The following is an 18,551-nucleotide window of genomic DNA, read 5'->3' as shown; positions in this document are numbered from 1 at the left end:
GGGCATTCCAGAGGTTCAGAAAGAATTCTAATGAGCATCTGATCCATGGCTCATGTATGCAGTGACAACAAATCGCCAGATAAGCCTCTTCTTCCCCCCTTTATGGCAGGGTACATTATAATCTGATAAAAGCTCCTTTGTGAACTCTATTTTATTTCTTCCTAGAACAATGAATCATTATAAGAATCTCTAGACAGAATAATAAACCATAGCTTGTAACTACAAATATAACCAGAACTTTTTATTATGTGATTTCTTACTGAGGGAAATTTTCCATTTCAAACTTTCTCAGCACATGATGGACACCATCCCCCACTTTATTCCTATGGTCTTTCCACACATTTCTAAGAAATATTTTAAGTTGGTTTGTCTTGTCAAAGGTAATCCAGACCTACTGAGATAAAACCATATCTGGTTTAATGTGTGTTCCAATCTGTATTGGACCCAACAGTTAATTTGAATTTATAAAAGATAAACATTCAGGCAGCCCTGGTGGTTCAGCGGTTTAGTGCCACCTTCAGCCAGGGGTGTGACAATGGAGACCTGGAATTGAGTCTCATGTCAGGCTCCCTGCATGGAGCCTGCTCCTCCCTCTGCCTGTCCCTCTGCCTGTGTCTCTGCCTCTCTCTCTGTGTCTGTCATGAATGAATGAATGAATGAATAAATAAATAAATAAATAAATAAATAAATAAATAAATAAATAAATAAAATCTTAAAAAAATAAAAGATAAACATTCATTTATTCATTCATTCAGCAAACAATTAGACTTCTAGTAATGTAGCAATTGCCAAAATTCTGATGATAAAAATACAAGTAGATCTTAGATAAACTAAAACAAATACACATCTAAATGCACTGTTGAGCTTATAGGAAATTAAGGGAAACCCTTAAGCAGAATCTTTCAACAAACAAAAATATAACAAATAAAAACCCAAAAGTGAGTGATGCTACATAGCCAAACTTGCAGGTTGAGATTGCCCTTCAAATAAATGCTGATACTAGGAATCTGAAGCATGGGGAGGTAGCATGATGGTGCTATCTTAGAGGATCTGGGAGAAAGAGTCAAATGTAGAAGACTTTTGATCCAGTGATCCTCAAAAGGACACACAGCCTTGGCAGAAGAGTGAGCTGAATAACTTCATACTCTAAGTACACTTTCCTCAGCAAAGGGAATCCAAAAAAATTTGCCTTTACTGTGTGGTTTAAGTAAAAAAAAAAACAAAAAAAAAAACCCAGCAGTTTAAAAAGTCACCATTCTCTTTAAGGATTTACAACCATAGAGCTGTCCTCTTAGAGGTATGAAATCAAATTTATTTTCTCCCAATTAATTAAGCTGTCAGCCAAGAAATTATATGAAAGTGGCCCTAGGTTAGTAGTACTCTAGGACTCCAAAAGAAGAAAATCTAAATGTTCTTTAGAGAAAAGCACATACAAATGGGACGCCTCAAATATTCTCACACATTCAATCCAACCAAATATGACATCCCAAACAGAAATTACCAAATTCATAAAAAAAAAGTCACCATGAATGAGAGTCAGCAGAGACATGAAAGAGATTGAGACACCAAACTGGAATTAGAAGACAGGTCTATAAAAATGACCTATAATGAAGCACAGAATGAAGGAGAAAAATATGAAGTAGTGTGTAAGAGACATGCTGGAGTAAGGTCTAAGATACATCTGGTAAGAGTTCTGCAAGGAGAAGATAGAATGGAGAAGAGGCATATTAACAGACGTTATTTCCCAGAAGTGGCTGAAAAAATTAATATGTAGCCATAGGAGCCACACCATCTACCAAGAATGATAATATAAAGAAATGGACAGCAAGACCTAGACTGTAGTGGAAGTGTACATCAAAGACAAAGAGAATTTAAAAGTAACCAGAGGGAAAAGACTGATCACTGGTAAAGAGATGTCAATTAGACCAAGTGCTGGCTTTTCATAGGAGAAGCCATAAGACAGGAGAACAACATGTTCAGTGTGCTGCCAGCTTAATAGCGTATACCTAAAACAACCAGTTGTCAAGAACAAGACATCTTCTGTCAAACAACACGAGGGTAATCAATAGACCATCATTAAAGGAGTATCTTAAAGGACATACTTCAGAAAGAAGGAAAAAGACCCTGGAAGGAAGATCTGAGATACAAGGAAGAATAGTAAGAAAAGAAACTAGTATATATATGGGTCAATTTGAACAAATACTAAATACAAAGAACATTTAAATTAATATATAATCTGTGGGATCAAAAGCTAAAAGACAATGGAAAATAGTATAGAAATTAGGAGAGAGTAAGGAGTGCCAACGTATTCTAAGGCCCTGGTAATTGTTTGGGAAAAGAATTTAGTGTGGACTAATTCTGTATTTTGTTAAATATGCATGATAAAAAGGTGGTGTATGATTGCCAAATCAATGTAAGAAAAAAGTGGGTTGATAAAAACAAAACAAAATAGGAATTCATCCTCAGAGGATAACAAAGAAGACGAAGAGACATTAAAGGGCGGCTTAAATATAAAAATAAGATGATAAACATAATCTTAATATGCCAGTAATCTTAATAAATGTAAATATGCTAACCTCCCAGTCACAATTCTGACTGCCAGAACATAAGAACAAAATCCAGCTTTTTATTAGGACAATGCATGCACATAAAGAACATGGGAAGTTTAAAAGTAAAAATATGCAAAAGACATATCAAAAGAAGACTTAGCAAACATGAGTAAAGGACCTGCTTCGTGCCCGACAGTGCTCTTGGACTGGGGTTCAAGGTCTCCGCCCTTGTAGAGCTTACATTCTAGGGGGAGGGATGAGAGTAGGCTACACACACACACACACACACACACACACTTACTATAGACTGTAATTAAGTGCTGTTATGCTGTTAGGAAATAGAGTAAACAGTAGAAACCGGCTTATTTTCTATTTTATATTTGGGGGTCAGGGAAGGTATCTTTGAGGAAACAACATTTGACCTGAGAACTGAATAAGAAAAACCAGCCACATGAAGTGGAGGGAGATCATTCTGACCAGAGGGAATACACGTGCAAAGGGCCTGGGGGGAGAGCAAGCTGGCCTATTCCAGAGACAGAAAGCAGGCAACACTGGCCTAGTGTCCTGAAGGAGGAGGAAGCAGCGGGAATGAGGTCAGAGAGGTAGGCGAAGCAGAGGAAGATAGGCTTTGGAGATCATGGTAAGAAATCTGGGTTATTTTCTATGAATGATGAGAAGCCACTGGAGGATTTTAACCATTTGAGGGACTTGATTTGATTCATGTTTTTCAAAGACCACTTTGGCTCCTGCAAGGAGAGTGGAACTATAGAGAGGACAGAAGAGCCTGGGTTGATGAGAAGGCTCCTGAAGACATGAGGTCATGGTAGCTTGGGCAAGGGTGGGAAGTAAAGCTTTGGGATGTATTCCCATGGATCCCAACCTGATTACCTGTGAATTAATATCATAGGTAAAGAAAAGTCAAGGCTAACTCTGCATTTGGTAAGACTTTTCTAGGCTTCACATGGAAGGGCACCACTGGATCTCTTATGTTCTTATGTTTCCTCCTCAGATAAGATGGCTTGCTGGAGGAATATTTGAAAATATAATTCAAGTTTAACTTGATTAGGAGTTATCATGGTAGGAAATAGTTGAAGCTTTGGACACTTCTTTTGCTGAAAAAGTCAGGGTTCAACCAGAATTGAAGGCATTTGCATACAGACAGGAAATGGGATGAGGACTGTGCGTATCGCATAGCCTAGAGACTTCAGAGTGGAGATACTTTTCTCAAAGTAAGATTTTTTGAGCTTTGCAAAGAAGCGTGCTGATGGAAACTACAGAATGCCACTGGAAACAGAACACTGATTGGTGTTTCCCAAACTTCCACAATTAGTGTCACTGCTCCATAATATTTTGCCATGCTCACCCATCATTTTACATTTTCTTACCAATAGTCTTTAAACATTCCTCCATTTTATGTAAAAATTTTATTTAAGAAGCATGCAGCACTACCATATATGGAAAAGCTGTTTTACTAGTACACACTCATAAAGATACACACTTTAAAAAAATCTGAAGTACTTGTCCATATAAATCATTACAAGAGTTCATGGACGACTACATCACTACGCTAGCCAATAGGAGCATTTTTGCTGGTCTGTCAGTAGAGCAAGTAAAAAGCCTCTATCACCAGTTTGACACCAATATTTCTAAATGCCTCCAACAACTCCCTGATGGCATATCATTATATTTTATAAAACTATCTGCTTTTTCTTCCCCTCTTTTGTTGCAGTTGTGCCTTGCCTGGTTTAAAAAGGCATACATCTTTTTTGGGGGGTTGTTTTGTTTTTTTACTGACTGGTTAATAAAAGGGTTTTTGTTCAAAAGGCAACTTCAAACAGCTCTGCTGTATTTAATGGGGTGGAATTTGTAAGTTGTTTTGTGTGGGTGTGTGGTTTCTAATTATCAATAGAGTGGGAATTAATTTGCATTTGCTTATTTTAGGAAGGCGAAGGGATACAGTTTTCTCTTTAATTTTTACATATTTAACGTTAGTCCTATTATTATAATTCTGCTTTTATTGGACACGGGGTATCACGAACCTTTAAAAAATACTTTTTTTTTTGTATGTGGGATTGTGTGGGTGCCTACTGCATGGATTACAAGGACGAAGCATCTACCAGGTAGGGTACCAAAACTATGGAGGGAGGGTCAAAATCCTTAGGTGTGTTTTTTCTTTGGCACTTTTTCTGGCAACCTACCAGCGAGATGTCTCACAGGTGAGCCCCTCTCCGTGCCCTTCACCCCGAAATACTTCTGGGCCTCATGCAGGTTCCTAGCAGGACTCAGGGATTCAGTCCCAGAAACCATGCCTTCTCCCATGTTCCCCTCTGTACACACCCTGTGACAGTCCCCATGCTACATCCTCCCATGTGTACAACACTGCCATTAAGAGATTCAGCATGTGAAGGTTTATGATGCTTAAAAAATGTTTTTATTTTTTCAATCCACGAATTATTCATTATTTAATTTGTACATAAACTTAGTCTCAATGTAAAAAATCAGATCCTGTAGATAAAGCAGAAGTCCCTCCCTTGTCCTTGTCCCTCAATCTCCTCCCTCTCAATAAAGGTAAGCACTGTTACTTCTTCTGTGCATTTGCATTTATACTTAAGCTCCTGGAACTTTCACCATTCGCATTCCTATTGCTGCTACTAAGCCGTAAGCACCTTAGTGGCAGAGGCTGTCTTCGACACAATTTTATATCTGGTACATGGCACAGTGCCTGGCACATGGCAGGTGTTCATTAAATACTGGTTTAGTAAATGACTTATCCTTGGTTACTCCCCCTTATGTGGTAGATAAACAATTTCTGCCTATTTAAGAAAAGGTGGGCCTTGGGATTCTTAATGCTGTAAGGAGGCCACAGCTGCTGATTAAAGGAGATGGAAAACAATCTGTGGGAGACCTTGGGGGGCTAACCAGCTATGGAACATGAGTGTGGGTTAAGCCAAGAAAGGCAGAGAGAAGTTAAATATTGTAACAGCGGAGTCTAGCGACACCTGAAGGTACACCAGGCTAGCTCCCAGGAGGGATCCTTGCCTGCAGGTGGTGGAGAAAGTTTCTCAGGACAGAGCTCAGCTGGGGCTCTGAGGTATGAAAGAGCAAGATATGGTCTGATGACAAAAGTGAGTGAGTAGGTCTCAGGGCACCTGGGTGGCTCAGTCCGGTAAGTATCCAACTTCTGATTCTGGCTCAGGTCACAATCTCAGGATTTTAAGACTGAGCCCTAGTAGCATGGAGCCTGCTTCAGGTTTTTCCTCTCCCTCTGCCCTTCCCCTGCCCTCCAAAAAAACCCTGCAAGAGTGCGTAGCTCCGTGAATCAGGAACATGTGTGATGAGGCTGATGGGGTGGGGTGGTAGATGATGGTAGCCAGAGACAAGCCTGCAAGGGCAGGCCAGCAGAAGGTGATAGAAGGCATGGCATGACTTGTTAAAGGTGCTGAAATTTATTCCTGGCCATGGAACCTAAATACAGGAACCAATGAGTGCTTCTTAAGTAGGTAATACCTTTCTTGAAATACACATCTTTAAATGTTTCCCTTCCTCACTGGCATAAAACTCAAATGTGTATATACACAAACACATATACGTAAGTCATCTGATATAAAGCAATACCAACATTATCAAAGTCAATATATCCTAAATGTTTCTCACTATTAGTTGACGATTTATCAGATATTACAGACAAAATTTAGGCTTTGGCATATATTAGTCAACATAGATTGGGTAGTCTATGATGCAGGAGCTCATCTCCAAACTTCCCAGGCTGGGTTTTAAACCTGTCCTTCCAGTACCCTCATTGGCTGATTTTTAGGAAGAAAACTTAAGAATTGAAACCACTGTTGGAATGAGTAGCCATTCAGTTAACATTAGCAGACTAGCTTTTGCAGAAAAGTTGAAAACCCCTTTGGGTCACTGGAGTCACGGAGTCTCAGTCTTTTCCTCTACAACAAATTTACACATAAAATCCCTTTCTTAGAAGAGTGACTTTAGATTCTAGATCTCAATGTAAACTTTTCTAAAATAATTATTCAGGAACTGTAAAGCCTTCTAGCTCTTTCCAACACTGCTCTTCATGAGAGGCTGCTCTTAAAGCTGGTAAGTAGAGAGTCCAGTGACTTTGTTGCAATGGTTTCACGGCAAAAACTTAACCGAAGCCATGCTAAAGATAAATATAAAGGAAATGCTCTTATTGTAGGTTAAAATTTACAGTTACCATGCTTTCGAGAATGTGATTTGTTTTTGCCCACGGTACATTCAGATTCATACAGAAATATTCTAATGATGACATTTTAGTGTACTTTTTATGTGATTTGTTGTTTTCTGTGACTCCTGTCGGGATGCAGAGCTAAACCAAAGTTGGGTACAGATAGTTCTCAGCCCATAGAACAGTGCTGATGTCAAACATTCACTTTGTGTTTATCAACTATCATGTAATCAGCTAATAACATTTTTCACCGCAGATGTTCATTCTAGCATTTAGAAACACTATTAGAATTGTCAGTTCCAAACCACTGTTTCTAAATGTACAAGACACATATTCCCCGTGGATGGTGAAGTTTGAGAGTTCAGCCACATTTGAAGAAGTTGACATATATAGAAATATGCTCTTCTCTTTATAAAATTACTTTTCACTTGCTCAAACAATTCAAAACATTTTAGAAACTATAAATTGCCTAAATCAACACACACTTAAGCATGTTAAATGTTATCTCCAAAGGCAGGCTGTCATATTCTGGATAATGAGAGAGACAGGATAACAAAGAATTTTGTTATTGAGAATTTGTGATGCAAATATGGATATATATAAGGGCATAGGGAAAAATACATACCAAAATATACCACATCAACAAATGCCCACTGGAGCTTAGAATAATTTGTCCTGCGCATTTATATTTATAGGGAAAAAGAAACAGAACACCATAATAACAAGTATAATAAACAGCAACTATACATAAACGCAGATTTTGTGACAATCTATATAAACTTGGGACGCAATATGAAATTTTGTATATAGAAGCTTATTCTATCCTGGTGGGTTTCAATGTCAGATGCTTAAAGGGAAAATGACTAGTGTTGTGCCAAATTACTCTTTCTATTATCCATGCTGAATTTGGGGAAGATCTGAGGGTTCTTTTTTTTTTTTTTTTAAGATTTTATTTATTTATTTGAGAGAGAGAGAGAGAGAGAGAGAGAGAGAGAACAAGTGGGGGCAGAGGAGAAGCAGACTCCAAGCTGAGGAGGGAGCCTGACCCAGAACTTGATCCCAGGACTCTGGAATCACAACCTGAGCTGAAGGCAGACACTTAACCAACTGAGCCACTCAGGTCCCCAAATTCTGAGAATTTTAATGATAGTCTTGTTTATTAAATCAGGCAAAACTGGTAGCAATAATATTGGAATTCACAAAGCAAGAGATTGCCAAAGTAACAGAGTAACAGATCTGAGCCTTGCTTCTGTCATGGACTAGCTGGGCCTTTGGTGGGGGTGACTTTCCCTCTCTAGGCCTCAGTCTATTCTTTAAAAAAAAGTTCATCGTTCTAGAAATATATTCTGCTCTAATTAGTCCTAACTTTCTATAATTCTACCACAAATAGAGAATTCAAAATGTAATTGCAAGAGATAAACAGCATTTTAGTTTGGGGGAAAAGCTATAGCTCCTCTGCAACCCAACTCTTGAATGCAGTGTGCATGTGCATGAGTAAGTATAAATATCTTCATATTCTTCATAGTCTTTCGTCCGATTTTGTTTCAAGGACTTAAACAGATTTCAATTTAGGTTACCTATTATCTGTAGTGTTTCTTATGTTTCTTGGCCAACTAAGACCAGTCCTGTAATGGATATCATCAAGATGAGAACATTAACAACCTTAATTTCTCAGCCCTACTACTTACAAATTCATCGATGTCGCATGCATAACTGCCACTTTCCCTATAATGTTGGCTCATTCTCTTCAAGGCCAACTGCTGTAACACTACAGTCTTAATCCTATGCCTTTAACAATTCCTTCTCTCCCATTTCTTCATTCTCTCACAAATATCTCTTTCCTCTCAGTCTTTAAACATGGTTCAATGTTTCTCATGGATAACATAAAGTAGAGCAATAAAAAAACATTTCTCTAGATACATCTCTTTTCTTTCTCTTAATATTAAACTTCTGGAAAGATCACGGGGCACTTTGGTGGCTTCAGTCAGTTGAGCATCTGCCTTTGGCTTAGGTCATGATCTCAGGGTCCTGGGATTGAGCCCTACATCGGGCTCCTGGCTCAGCGGGGAGCTGCTTCTCCCTCTCCCTCCTCTCCCCTCTCATGCTCTTTCTCTCTCTCTCAAATGAATAAGACCTTTAAAAATGTTTTTTAAAGACAGAAAGAAAAAGATCACCTGTGTTTGTTTCCACCCCCATTCCTCCTCAAGCCACATGATTTTGCCCCTTCTCTTCTGTCTGCAAACATTCGCTCCACTAAAGTGATTACTAATGGCCACCTCTCAAATTGCAAACCTAATAAAACTTGAGCATCTTCTCAAAACTTCTGTAACCTTGGGACCATTTTTTCCTGGAAATTTTCATCTTCTTATTCTTCAGAGATATGATCTCTTTACAGGAAATAATTCATCCAGGCCACCATTGAGTCTAAACTGGCCCAAGCCTTTCCTCTATTCACCAAAGAGTGAAGATTAATGCTCTTGACAACCATAGAATTATGAAAACAAACCAGACCCATCACTCCTGCCATTCTCAGTCATTTTCCAAGAGGTGGAACCCCTCTGGTCATCTCTTGCCCTCTGGGCTGCTGCCTTATACCACTCCGGCCATAATTCCACATGACCACTGTCTTGTTTTCCCCTTATCTCAGACTCCTTCATTTGCCTTCTTAAGTCCCCACTATCCTTCCATAGTTGACAAGATGCTCTTCACTTTCAAGGTCTTCCAGAAAAATTTCCTTGTCTTTTAGCCTTAATTGGAGTCTACCTCTCCACTAAGGAATCTGCTTCCCCTGCAGCCTTCTCATTCTCACCCATATCCCACAGGTCGGGGTGGGAGGGGCTCGGTGGCCACTTTACTCCTCACTTCCACAAGCACAACGCTCATCTACTCACATATAAACATATGTTTATGTTCATCTGCTCACATATCCTTACTCTTTCCCAGCTCAGGCCATCCTGCCACACTTCCCTTTATTCCTGCCTCTCCTTCCTCTCTACTACCTTCACTGTCATGTGACTGAATACTCCATGGCTTTGACACATAGCTTAAGGGTTCTTTCTATCTACCCTATTTCCATCCTATCACTTTTGTTATCAAAAATACTTCCCTCAGGAAAACACTGTTCCAATAAGAGATATGTATAACACCTGGACCTAAACTGTAGATTGGAGCAAAGCCCAGCCAAACACTTTTGAGATCAGCAAATCCCTACTCGCACAAAGTGATCAAGAAATAAATGTCTGCTATTGATTTTGTTATGCAGCACAGTGTAGCAATAGCTGACTGATAAACTGAGAATCAAATTGGATCTTCTTCCTCACTTATCCACCAAGTTTAACTAAAACAACAACAACAACAACAACAAACCTCAAAGCTTTATTTTCCAAATATGTTTTACTTTTCTTTCCATTTCCATTGTAATTCACTTGAATTTATGCCACATCATCTCTTATCAGGACTATCACAATAGTCTCTTAATTATTCCCCCTGATTTTTTTTTGTTTTTGTTTTTGCCCTTCAAGTCATCATAGCCAACAGAGTGATAGTACTACAACATAAAATTGGCCCATCCCCTCCTTTAACCAGTTTGGATTCTCTGAGCCCGTAGGATAAAATTCACATTTTTTTCCATTTGGTAGGAGTTCCTCATAATTGAATCTCTGCCTACTGGCTCAACCTGGTATCTGTTACTCTCCACTTTGCATTTGTGCAACACTGAATTGCTTATAGTTTCGTAAACATACCACGATGTTTCAAGTTGTCATAACTTTCCATATGCCTGAAATGTGTTAGCTCATTGACCTTTTTTATTTCCCAAACTTCTATTTATCTTCCAGATCCTGCTATGAAAGCATTTCCTTTCTGAAATATGACAGCCATCCCCCAATCCCAAGCAGAATCAAGCAGTATTTCCTCTGTGAGATTCCTGCACTATTACTCTTTAGCATAAAGGTACCAAACCAATATTTAATTAGGCATTTATATGTCTTTCTCCTCTAACATTTCAAAAAAATTTTTTCAGACAGAGACCATGTCTTATGTCACTTTGTATCTCTAGCACTTGATATAACACCTGTCACAGAGTGGGCATTTAATAAACATGAGTGGAACTGAAATAATTAATTTTGAAATTTGATTTGTAAAAACATGTAGATCTATTTACTCATGAACTTCAGAGATGCACACACCTGCACCATTTTTTAGTAGCAAAGAATTGAATCACATTTCTAAGAAGACTGATATATTTGTTTCTAATTCAATTTGATTCATTGAATTTTAGAGACCAGAGTATTCAGTAACCTTTTACAAAATAGGAAATACTGGGGTTGCTTTATAATCAAGTTTGTAGGAAGAATCCTATACATATTGGTACTTTTTAAAATAACATCCTGAATCCCATAGAAACATAAACTGAGCTGGAGGATGTGAGAATGTATATATTTCCTGTGTCTAAAGCTATATGTTTTCCAACATAACAAATAACAAAAGTTTAGAAAGTACCTAATAAAGATCTTTGTCCAAATATAACTGTATAGTGTTACCTTAACCAACTGACAAGGAAAGAAAGAGTTTAAGTCCACTGCCCACTAATACTAAGATTTAGTTCCTCATCCAAAATATCAATAAAAAGTCAAGAAAGGCAGTAATCCAATTCAGACTCATGAAAAATGATCATAGTTGGTGCTCCAAATTTAAAATGCATACTCAACAAAATTTATGAAATGTCATTTAATAGCACATTGCTCTTGTATTAAAGTGACTATTTGATCACCTTATGTTTTTAAGAGCTCTATTTCTTTGGAAAGATCTAAAGATTTCTTTGGCCACACTTGAAAATTCTAAATATAAAGTTTACACACAATGCATTCAGAACAGAATGTAAGGTCTGCCAAGTTAGCAACTTGCATATTAAACTTTCAGCCTCTGCCATAAGGATACACCCGATCACATGCACATTTGCTGTAATTCATACATAATACATGCACATCACATGCCTGTTTTCTCTCTTATACATCTCTTAACTTGGCCCATACTTTTGTGCGTGTGTGTGTGGATATATATATATATATATATATATATATATATATATATATATACAGAGAAACAATGTCAAGAATGACCAGATTAGATTGTCCCTCTCATGCTCATTGAGTTACAATTGTTTGCTAGAGAAATTATTTTTATGGTGTCTCTTGTTCAGTTGGAGGTTACAAAAGGTAAGAATTTATGGGGTATTCCAGAGTGTGTGTCATGTCTTCTCACTAGAACTGTGTTCTTCTCAGTCTCTGGGATTGAAGTGTTAGGCACATGCTGCTGAAAAGGAACTGGCCAAAACATAGGCTTTACCACACAGTATCTGGGTTGATAACCTCACCCATACTAGCTAGCTATGAGAACAAGTATTTAAATGCCCTGAACTTCAGCTTCCTTACCAGTAAAATGTGTTAAGATATCCCACACACTCTATGGCTGCAAGGCACCTATACAGAGATATGCCCCTAGACTGTTAATGAATATTTGCTCATTAATTGATAAACTTATCTCAGAAAAGGTCTGGACTTACTGCCAACCATTACTTTTACAGACTTGCCTGTTTTACAGCTATATAGACAGGTGTTTGAGAATGTAAGAAATTAAAATAGAAATAGGAAAGCTTTTTAGTCCATTTTGCTAATTAATATGTCAGAGCTCATAAAGAAGAACTCATCGGCTTTCTTCAGTACTGCATCATCTTAAAGAGCTGGGTCAGCAAAGATCTCTGCAGACAGTCAATACATATTAAAACAGTTCCAAGCAGTAAATCAAAACAAAAAAATTAAGACATAGTAAAAAAGTAAAATTTATAAGTCCTTTCTGACTAGATGTTGAAGAGCCTTAAACTATTAGTTTAGGTGTCAGCTCAGTATGTGGGTGGGGGCGGGGAAGAAATGATTCCTTCTCAGGTATGGTTTATGAATCTGTAGAATCAAAATTTAAGCATAATTCTAGAAAAAGCTATTTCAAATTTTATGTAATTTTCTTTGGATTCTAATTTTCCCTCAGAATACTGAAATCATTAAAAAATGGTTTCATTGCTTAAAATATACATTGGGCTGAAAGGTGTTTTTAACCCTCTGCATTTACTAAGATTTGGATTTCGTCAGAATTCAGTTAATAAGGAAAGAGGTGAAAGATGCATTTTTAATTTTTCAGCCTCTATGAAACTTCTGATTTTTCCTAAAGGAACCAATTCAAGGGATTTTGTTCTTAACCTCTCTGGGTAGGTCTCACCATTCCATAGGTACTGATACTTCTCTTACACGGAGAAGGACCTCACAAGATTGACAAGAGGAGAATATCCCGCCTGCTTCCCAGCTAAGGTATGAGATGCAGCACTCCCAGGGGAACCCCTGAGGTAGGCCATTAGAAAAATCTCAAGAATACGGAATTGATTTCAGAAGGGGTAAGGGGGACACTACATTTTAGGCCAAAAGTATTAGAAAGATTGATCTTGCCTGAGCCTTTGATTTGATCTGAGCTTTGAAGAATCAACCATTTAAAGATTAAGCCAAGGAAAGGGTGCCAAAAATATTGACACAAATTTGGGAGGTACCCAAGCCAGACCAACAGATGGAACTTGGCACGAAATGGCTGTCTACACACTAAGTAGCTGACTCAGAAGAAACTTTAACTCAGATGAATTTATTAAAATGTTGAATATCATCCCAAATACGAAGATGGGTGATAGATTTAGGTCAGTATATACAATTTAATTTAACTTCCTGGTGGTCTTGGATATTATGAAGGCTGCCCCCATTTCTATAATTAAAAAGAGACAGAGGAAGGTACTCTTCCTTTTTAGCAAAAGAGATGTCACCTTTTTACTTAAATATGCTGGAGGAAAGATTTGGGAAGGGAAAGGTGAAACAAAAAGACACTGAATGATCTCTTTTAACACTGGCAAGACAAGTATGATCATGGAACATTAGACATTATACTCCATTATACTATAACTTGGTTAGTGGTCACAGACTGTACCAGATTGAGACTACATATTAGGTGAATTTTTAAGATGATTTGTGTAAATGAAAGGCGTTACCAGAATCAAAAGGACCCTTAATCCTCTTTTACCATCATGGCCACCTCCTCAGAAATTGCTCTGCATAAATGGGGCATGCTTAGGGGAGTTGAATATTATGTGAAGGAGGAGTTTTTTGAGAATTGTTATATTCAAGAAAAATTTTCCAAAATAAAAAAAATATTAAAAATGGGGGAAGGATATATCCTTGGAGTATATAAATTTATAACCTTAGTTTAGATTTTTCTTTAATGCTGCTTTGTATTTTCTCAGAACGGTCTCTAATGTTTTAAAGTGCTCTCGCTTAATGTAATCTAGAATGTATAATTTTAGGTGATTGGTTAACCCTCTTTATTGTGTTTTCTCATATACCACTTTTGCTCTAGAGTTAGCAATTTTCTGGTTGTTCTTAGCATTTGCACTGATTCCACGGATGGTCAGTGAAAAGCTCAGTGACACTGTGATAGGGTATATGAATACTCCGAAATATAAAATGGTAGTACTGTACTAGCAGCTCACTATAACCAGAAATCTTTAAAACACCTGATATATTTAAACAGCATGGTTCATATGACATAAAGACTATTGGTACTATTTTTATCAACCAGCTAGAGTAAAGACTGCCATGTGGAGCTTACAATGAACCTGACAGGTTTAAAATTATGCCAATTTTGTCATTTTTTAAAAATTTAGAAATTATTTCAATTTCATACCTAGGATAATTCTTTATTAACATGTTTTATATCATACTATCTAAAAACATCATGCAATTTAGTAAAATACTGTAGTGATATACAAAGGTAACAATGTTCTCATGCAAAAAGAGTGGCAAAAATATTAGTCAGAAATTTGTTTGGAAATTGCAATCAGAATAAGATTTGATTTTCTGAGAGAAAAATCAGAAAGTCCATTTGCTCATTTTTAAATACCAAATTTATATAAGTCTTAAAAACTGCTTTCATTTTTTTTTTTTACTTTGAAGCCTATCCCAGTACATAAAAAGTCTTCAATCTTCAAGTATTAATCTGTGTAATAGAACTGATGATAAGAAGTACCATTTAAGATGCACTGAAGATGAAAATAATATAAGCTATCCTTGGGGTTCCTTGGTCATGAGAACTTCCTTTGCAAGCTCCGAAAAATATTTCCAGTAGTAGAGAATTTAATGGAAAAGGATGATGGGGAAAAGCAGCACGCAGCAGTTTATCACTCTCAGAGAAATCTTTTCTTTCACGGTGATCTAACCTCTTAGGCTCTTTACTGGGAGCAGCAGAAAAGAAAAAAAAAATCTAAAAGTTGTGAACCAGCCCTTCCCTGCTGTTATCACAAAAGAATATGGAGAAAGAAAAAAAGAAAAAAAATCATAATCTTGCCCTGGAACATGATGGAAGTAATGAGGCATCAAGGCCACTTACTGCTGGAAACATAATTAGCACATAAACACAGGAGACACTTGGTGACGGGAAAGACTTTCTTTGTTTCAGAAACAGGGAGATGTCAACAAACTGTAATTTTTCTGTTATTTGGAGTCGCAAGCCTAAGAGTAAAATGGATATTCTTCCCCAAATAACACATCCATAGATGAAAGGGATCACTGTAGTATTTGCAAGCTTGGTAAGCTTTAAGTGTTTTCAACTAATGTGTGAAGGCAATGATGAAGAGCAAAGGGAGAAGCAGACCACGTGGCACTGAAGGGAAAGCTTGGATTTTTGACCTGAAGGTATCTTTCACAAAACAGAGAAAGACCCAGGAAACCCTCAGAGATCCTTGTGGACTTCCTGGAGAACCTCTGGTAATGAGGGAGTTCATTCCTCAGTCTAAAGAAAGATAATCCTCAGTCTAAATTAAAGAGAATATAGCCATCTTGGGTGTGATCCTCTTTGATGACAAGCAAAAAGGCTATTCTTTTTTGAGGGGAAATGACTACATTTTTCTTGTTCTGGAGCTCTTTGTTCTGCCACTGTAATGTGAAAGTCATCATGGGAAAGAGTTTCAAACTTTCTTGGATTCTCCTTATAATTTTTTTGTTGTTTTAAGTGTTCAGCTGGCTAACAGGTTTAAAATTTTTGGTTTTATAATTATTAGTTTTTGGAAACCCTTATCCTTTCCTCTCAAACATCTTGAGTCAGCATACATTATGCCACTACTCACACAGCCAAGCAATAATTCATCTTTGTGGAAGTCAGAGACATCTCATGTATTAATTAGCAAGCCTTTCAGTGACTAGTGGATGGAAATAGGTTCCAACTGCTACTCAAATACAGCCAGCAATTTCCAGGAAGGAGAATATAAAGTCAGTTACGAGGAGTTTCTTACCCGATTTGTGACCAGCCAATGAGTGGACTTTGCTTTCATCTGGCACTGAGAAGAAATAAAGGAGACAAGGATCAGGCCTGCTTGTAAATCTGGCATTTTTTGAACAATAAATTGAAATAGAGTCATAATAAGTTAAATCTTTTACTGGAAAAAAAAAGTGAGAAAAAAATGTTCCCTGGCCTACCTGGCATACCTCATTTCTATTGGTAGATATTTTAAAGGCAGCTATGAAGAAATATATTTATTTTAGATCATCTATGAATATAATTTTATTTTCTTCTGATTTTCAAGACTTTCAACTCTGTTACTTGGGCAATTGTTTTCATGCCTGCAAAAGGAGGAATTAAACTCATGGGTCTAGGGATGTATAATACATAATAAAATTCTTTGTGTGGAATATATATGTTCAGTACTCAAGGACTGGACTTCTATATCTGGAGTAAAAGGGAAGAAATTTACAATCCCTCTTGAAAAAAGAATTAAACATATAAACATGAAACAATGGCAATCCAGGAATTAGACGTTAGGCAGCAGAGACGGAAAACAAGTGAGGTGACTCCTATAACTGCACTAGCTTACTGTCTGGAGAAATTTTCCAGATTGTGGTAGAGGGAGGGAAACACAGCAGAATTTAGTGACATCCCAGCCTGAGCACATAATGTTGATGTCCAGGGAAGCCAAGGCAGAGGACGTTTGAAGGCAGAGAACCAGAGAGGAAAGATTTATCCAGAACTCTTGCTGAGATCTGCTGAGGATCTTCTCATGTATTTAGATGAATATACTGATGATCACAAACATGTGAGGAAACTACCCAAGACCTGGGAAAGAATCACCCAAAAGTTTAATGGGAAGAGTGTATGAAGTTCACATATGGGTTGGAACAGTGCCTAGTCCCAATTGCCAGAGAAAATATTCATAATTCAGGGCCTTGAAGAAGATGAAGAACCTTGCTTCAGTAGTAGAAAAAAAAAAAACCCAGATTAACACGGCTCTGATGAAATACATACATTTTTGAAAGACACAAGTTACCAAAGCTTATGCAGGAAGAAATAGATAATGTGAATGACCCAAAATTTTGTTGTTGTTTTGTTTTTAATGAATTTATTTATTCATAGCACACAAAGAGAGGGAGAGACAGAGGCAGAGGTAGAAGCAGGCTCCTGAGGGGAGCCTGATGCAGGACTCGATCCCAGGACCCCAGGATTACCACCTGAGCCAAAGCCAGATATTTAACCACTGCACCACTCAGGCGTCCCTAATGAATTTATAGTTAAAACTTTCCCACACAAAAAATTCTAGACCCAGACGGCTTCACTAGTGAATTAAGTAAATTCAGAGGAGGGAATATTTCTTGACTCATTCTGTGAGGCTGGTATGACACTGATAACCAATATCAGTGACATTGTACCAAAGTTATTACTCAGTATCTCTCAAAAACAAAGTTTTTAATTAATCCTTAAACATCTCTGCATGGATTATCACTTCAATATTCAACAACAGTTTTTTAAAAATTAATTTATTTATTTATGATAGAGAGAGGCAGAGACACAGGAGGAGGGAGAAGCAGGCTCCATGCCGGGAGCCTGACGTGGGGGACTTGATCCCGGGACTCCAGGATCGCACCCTGGGCCAAAGGCAGGCACTAAATTGCTGAGCCACCCAGGGATCCCAACAGTTTTTCATTATTTGCTATGTGCCATTGGCTATGCTAGTCTATAAAAATCTGGTGCTCAAGGATTGAGCAAGGTGAAGTGAAATTTGCTGATAAAAAAAAGTCCTCCTCCCTTTTCCCTAACACTAGCTGTCTCAGAGAGGTATGCGCTTCCTTCCTTTGCCTATACCACTCAGCCATATTTCACCAACCCAGTTATTATACATAGATCTTCTCAAACCCACCTAGCCCTCTTTTTCTAGCTATTTCTTTATTTTCTAAACAACAACACTATTTTGGTGATTTTCCCATATTTTATTAGCTCCTTAAAAAATCTTATCAGACTTCTCTTCATATTTCTAGTTGGAAACGTCAGTCCATTCTCATCAGGCTTCAACTGTGGGTTAAATTCAGGCCTTTTCAGGTCTAAAAGAAATTTACAGTGGAATCTACAGTACAAGTATAAAATCCTAGAAAATTATGACGATTAAAAAAATAAACAACACTAGTGGCTAATACTTATTGAGATCTTGTAATATGTAGGTTCTATCCTCCACAGTTTATAGCTAATAATTCATTTAATCCTCAAAATGACCTATAAAGATAGGTCTTCTTCTTCTTCTTACTTTACAAATAAAGGAACTGAAGCATACCTCCTACATGGAGGACCCAGAACTTAAACATTGTACTCTTAACCACTCTACTATACTTGTGATAAGTCATGGAAAAATTTGTTATATTCTTTGAATCATGAGTTGAATGAATATAAGA

General features: G+C 37.5%; 1 protein-coding gene across 6 annotated transcripts in view; it reads right to left on the bottom strand.

Annotated features, from left to right (window-relative positions):
• The window catches only part of PARD3B (par-3 family cell polarity regulator beta), a 981,887-nt gene that overhangs the window by 328,223 nt on the left and 635,113 nt on the right, over positions 1-18,551 (bottom strand). For 5 of the 6 annotated variants that reach the window (XM_041737018.1, XM_041737019.1, XM_041737013.1 and 2 more), the window contains exon 16: positions 16,130-16,174. The exons of the other annotated variant lie outside the window; for it this stretch is intronic. In XM_041737018.1, the coding sequence (XP_041592952.1) occupies positions 16,130-16,174 (45 nt within the window). The remainder of the gene's footprint in view (positions 1-16,129; positions 16,175-18,551) is intronic. 6 annotated transcript variants of the gene reach the window in all.

Source organism: Vulpes lagopus, chromosome 22 (genome assembly GCF_018345385.1).
Source record: "Vulpes lagopus strain Blue_001 chromosome 22, ASM1834538v1, whole genome shotgun sequence".
Lineage (NCBI taxonomy): Eukaryota > Metazoa > Chordata > Mammalia > Carnivora > Canidae > Vulpes > Vulpes lagopus.
Note: the sequence above shows the minus strand (reverse complement) of the source record. Positions and strands in the feature narration are given on the sequence as shown.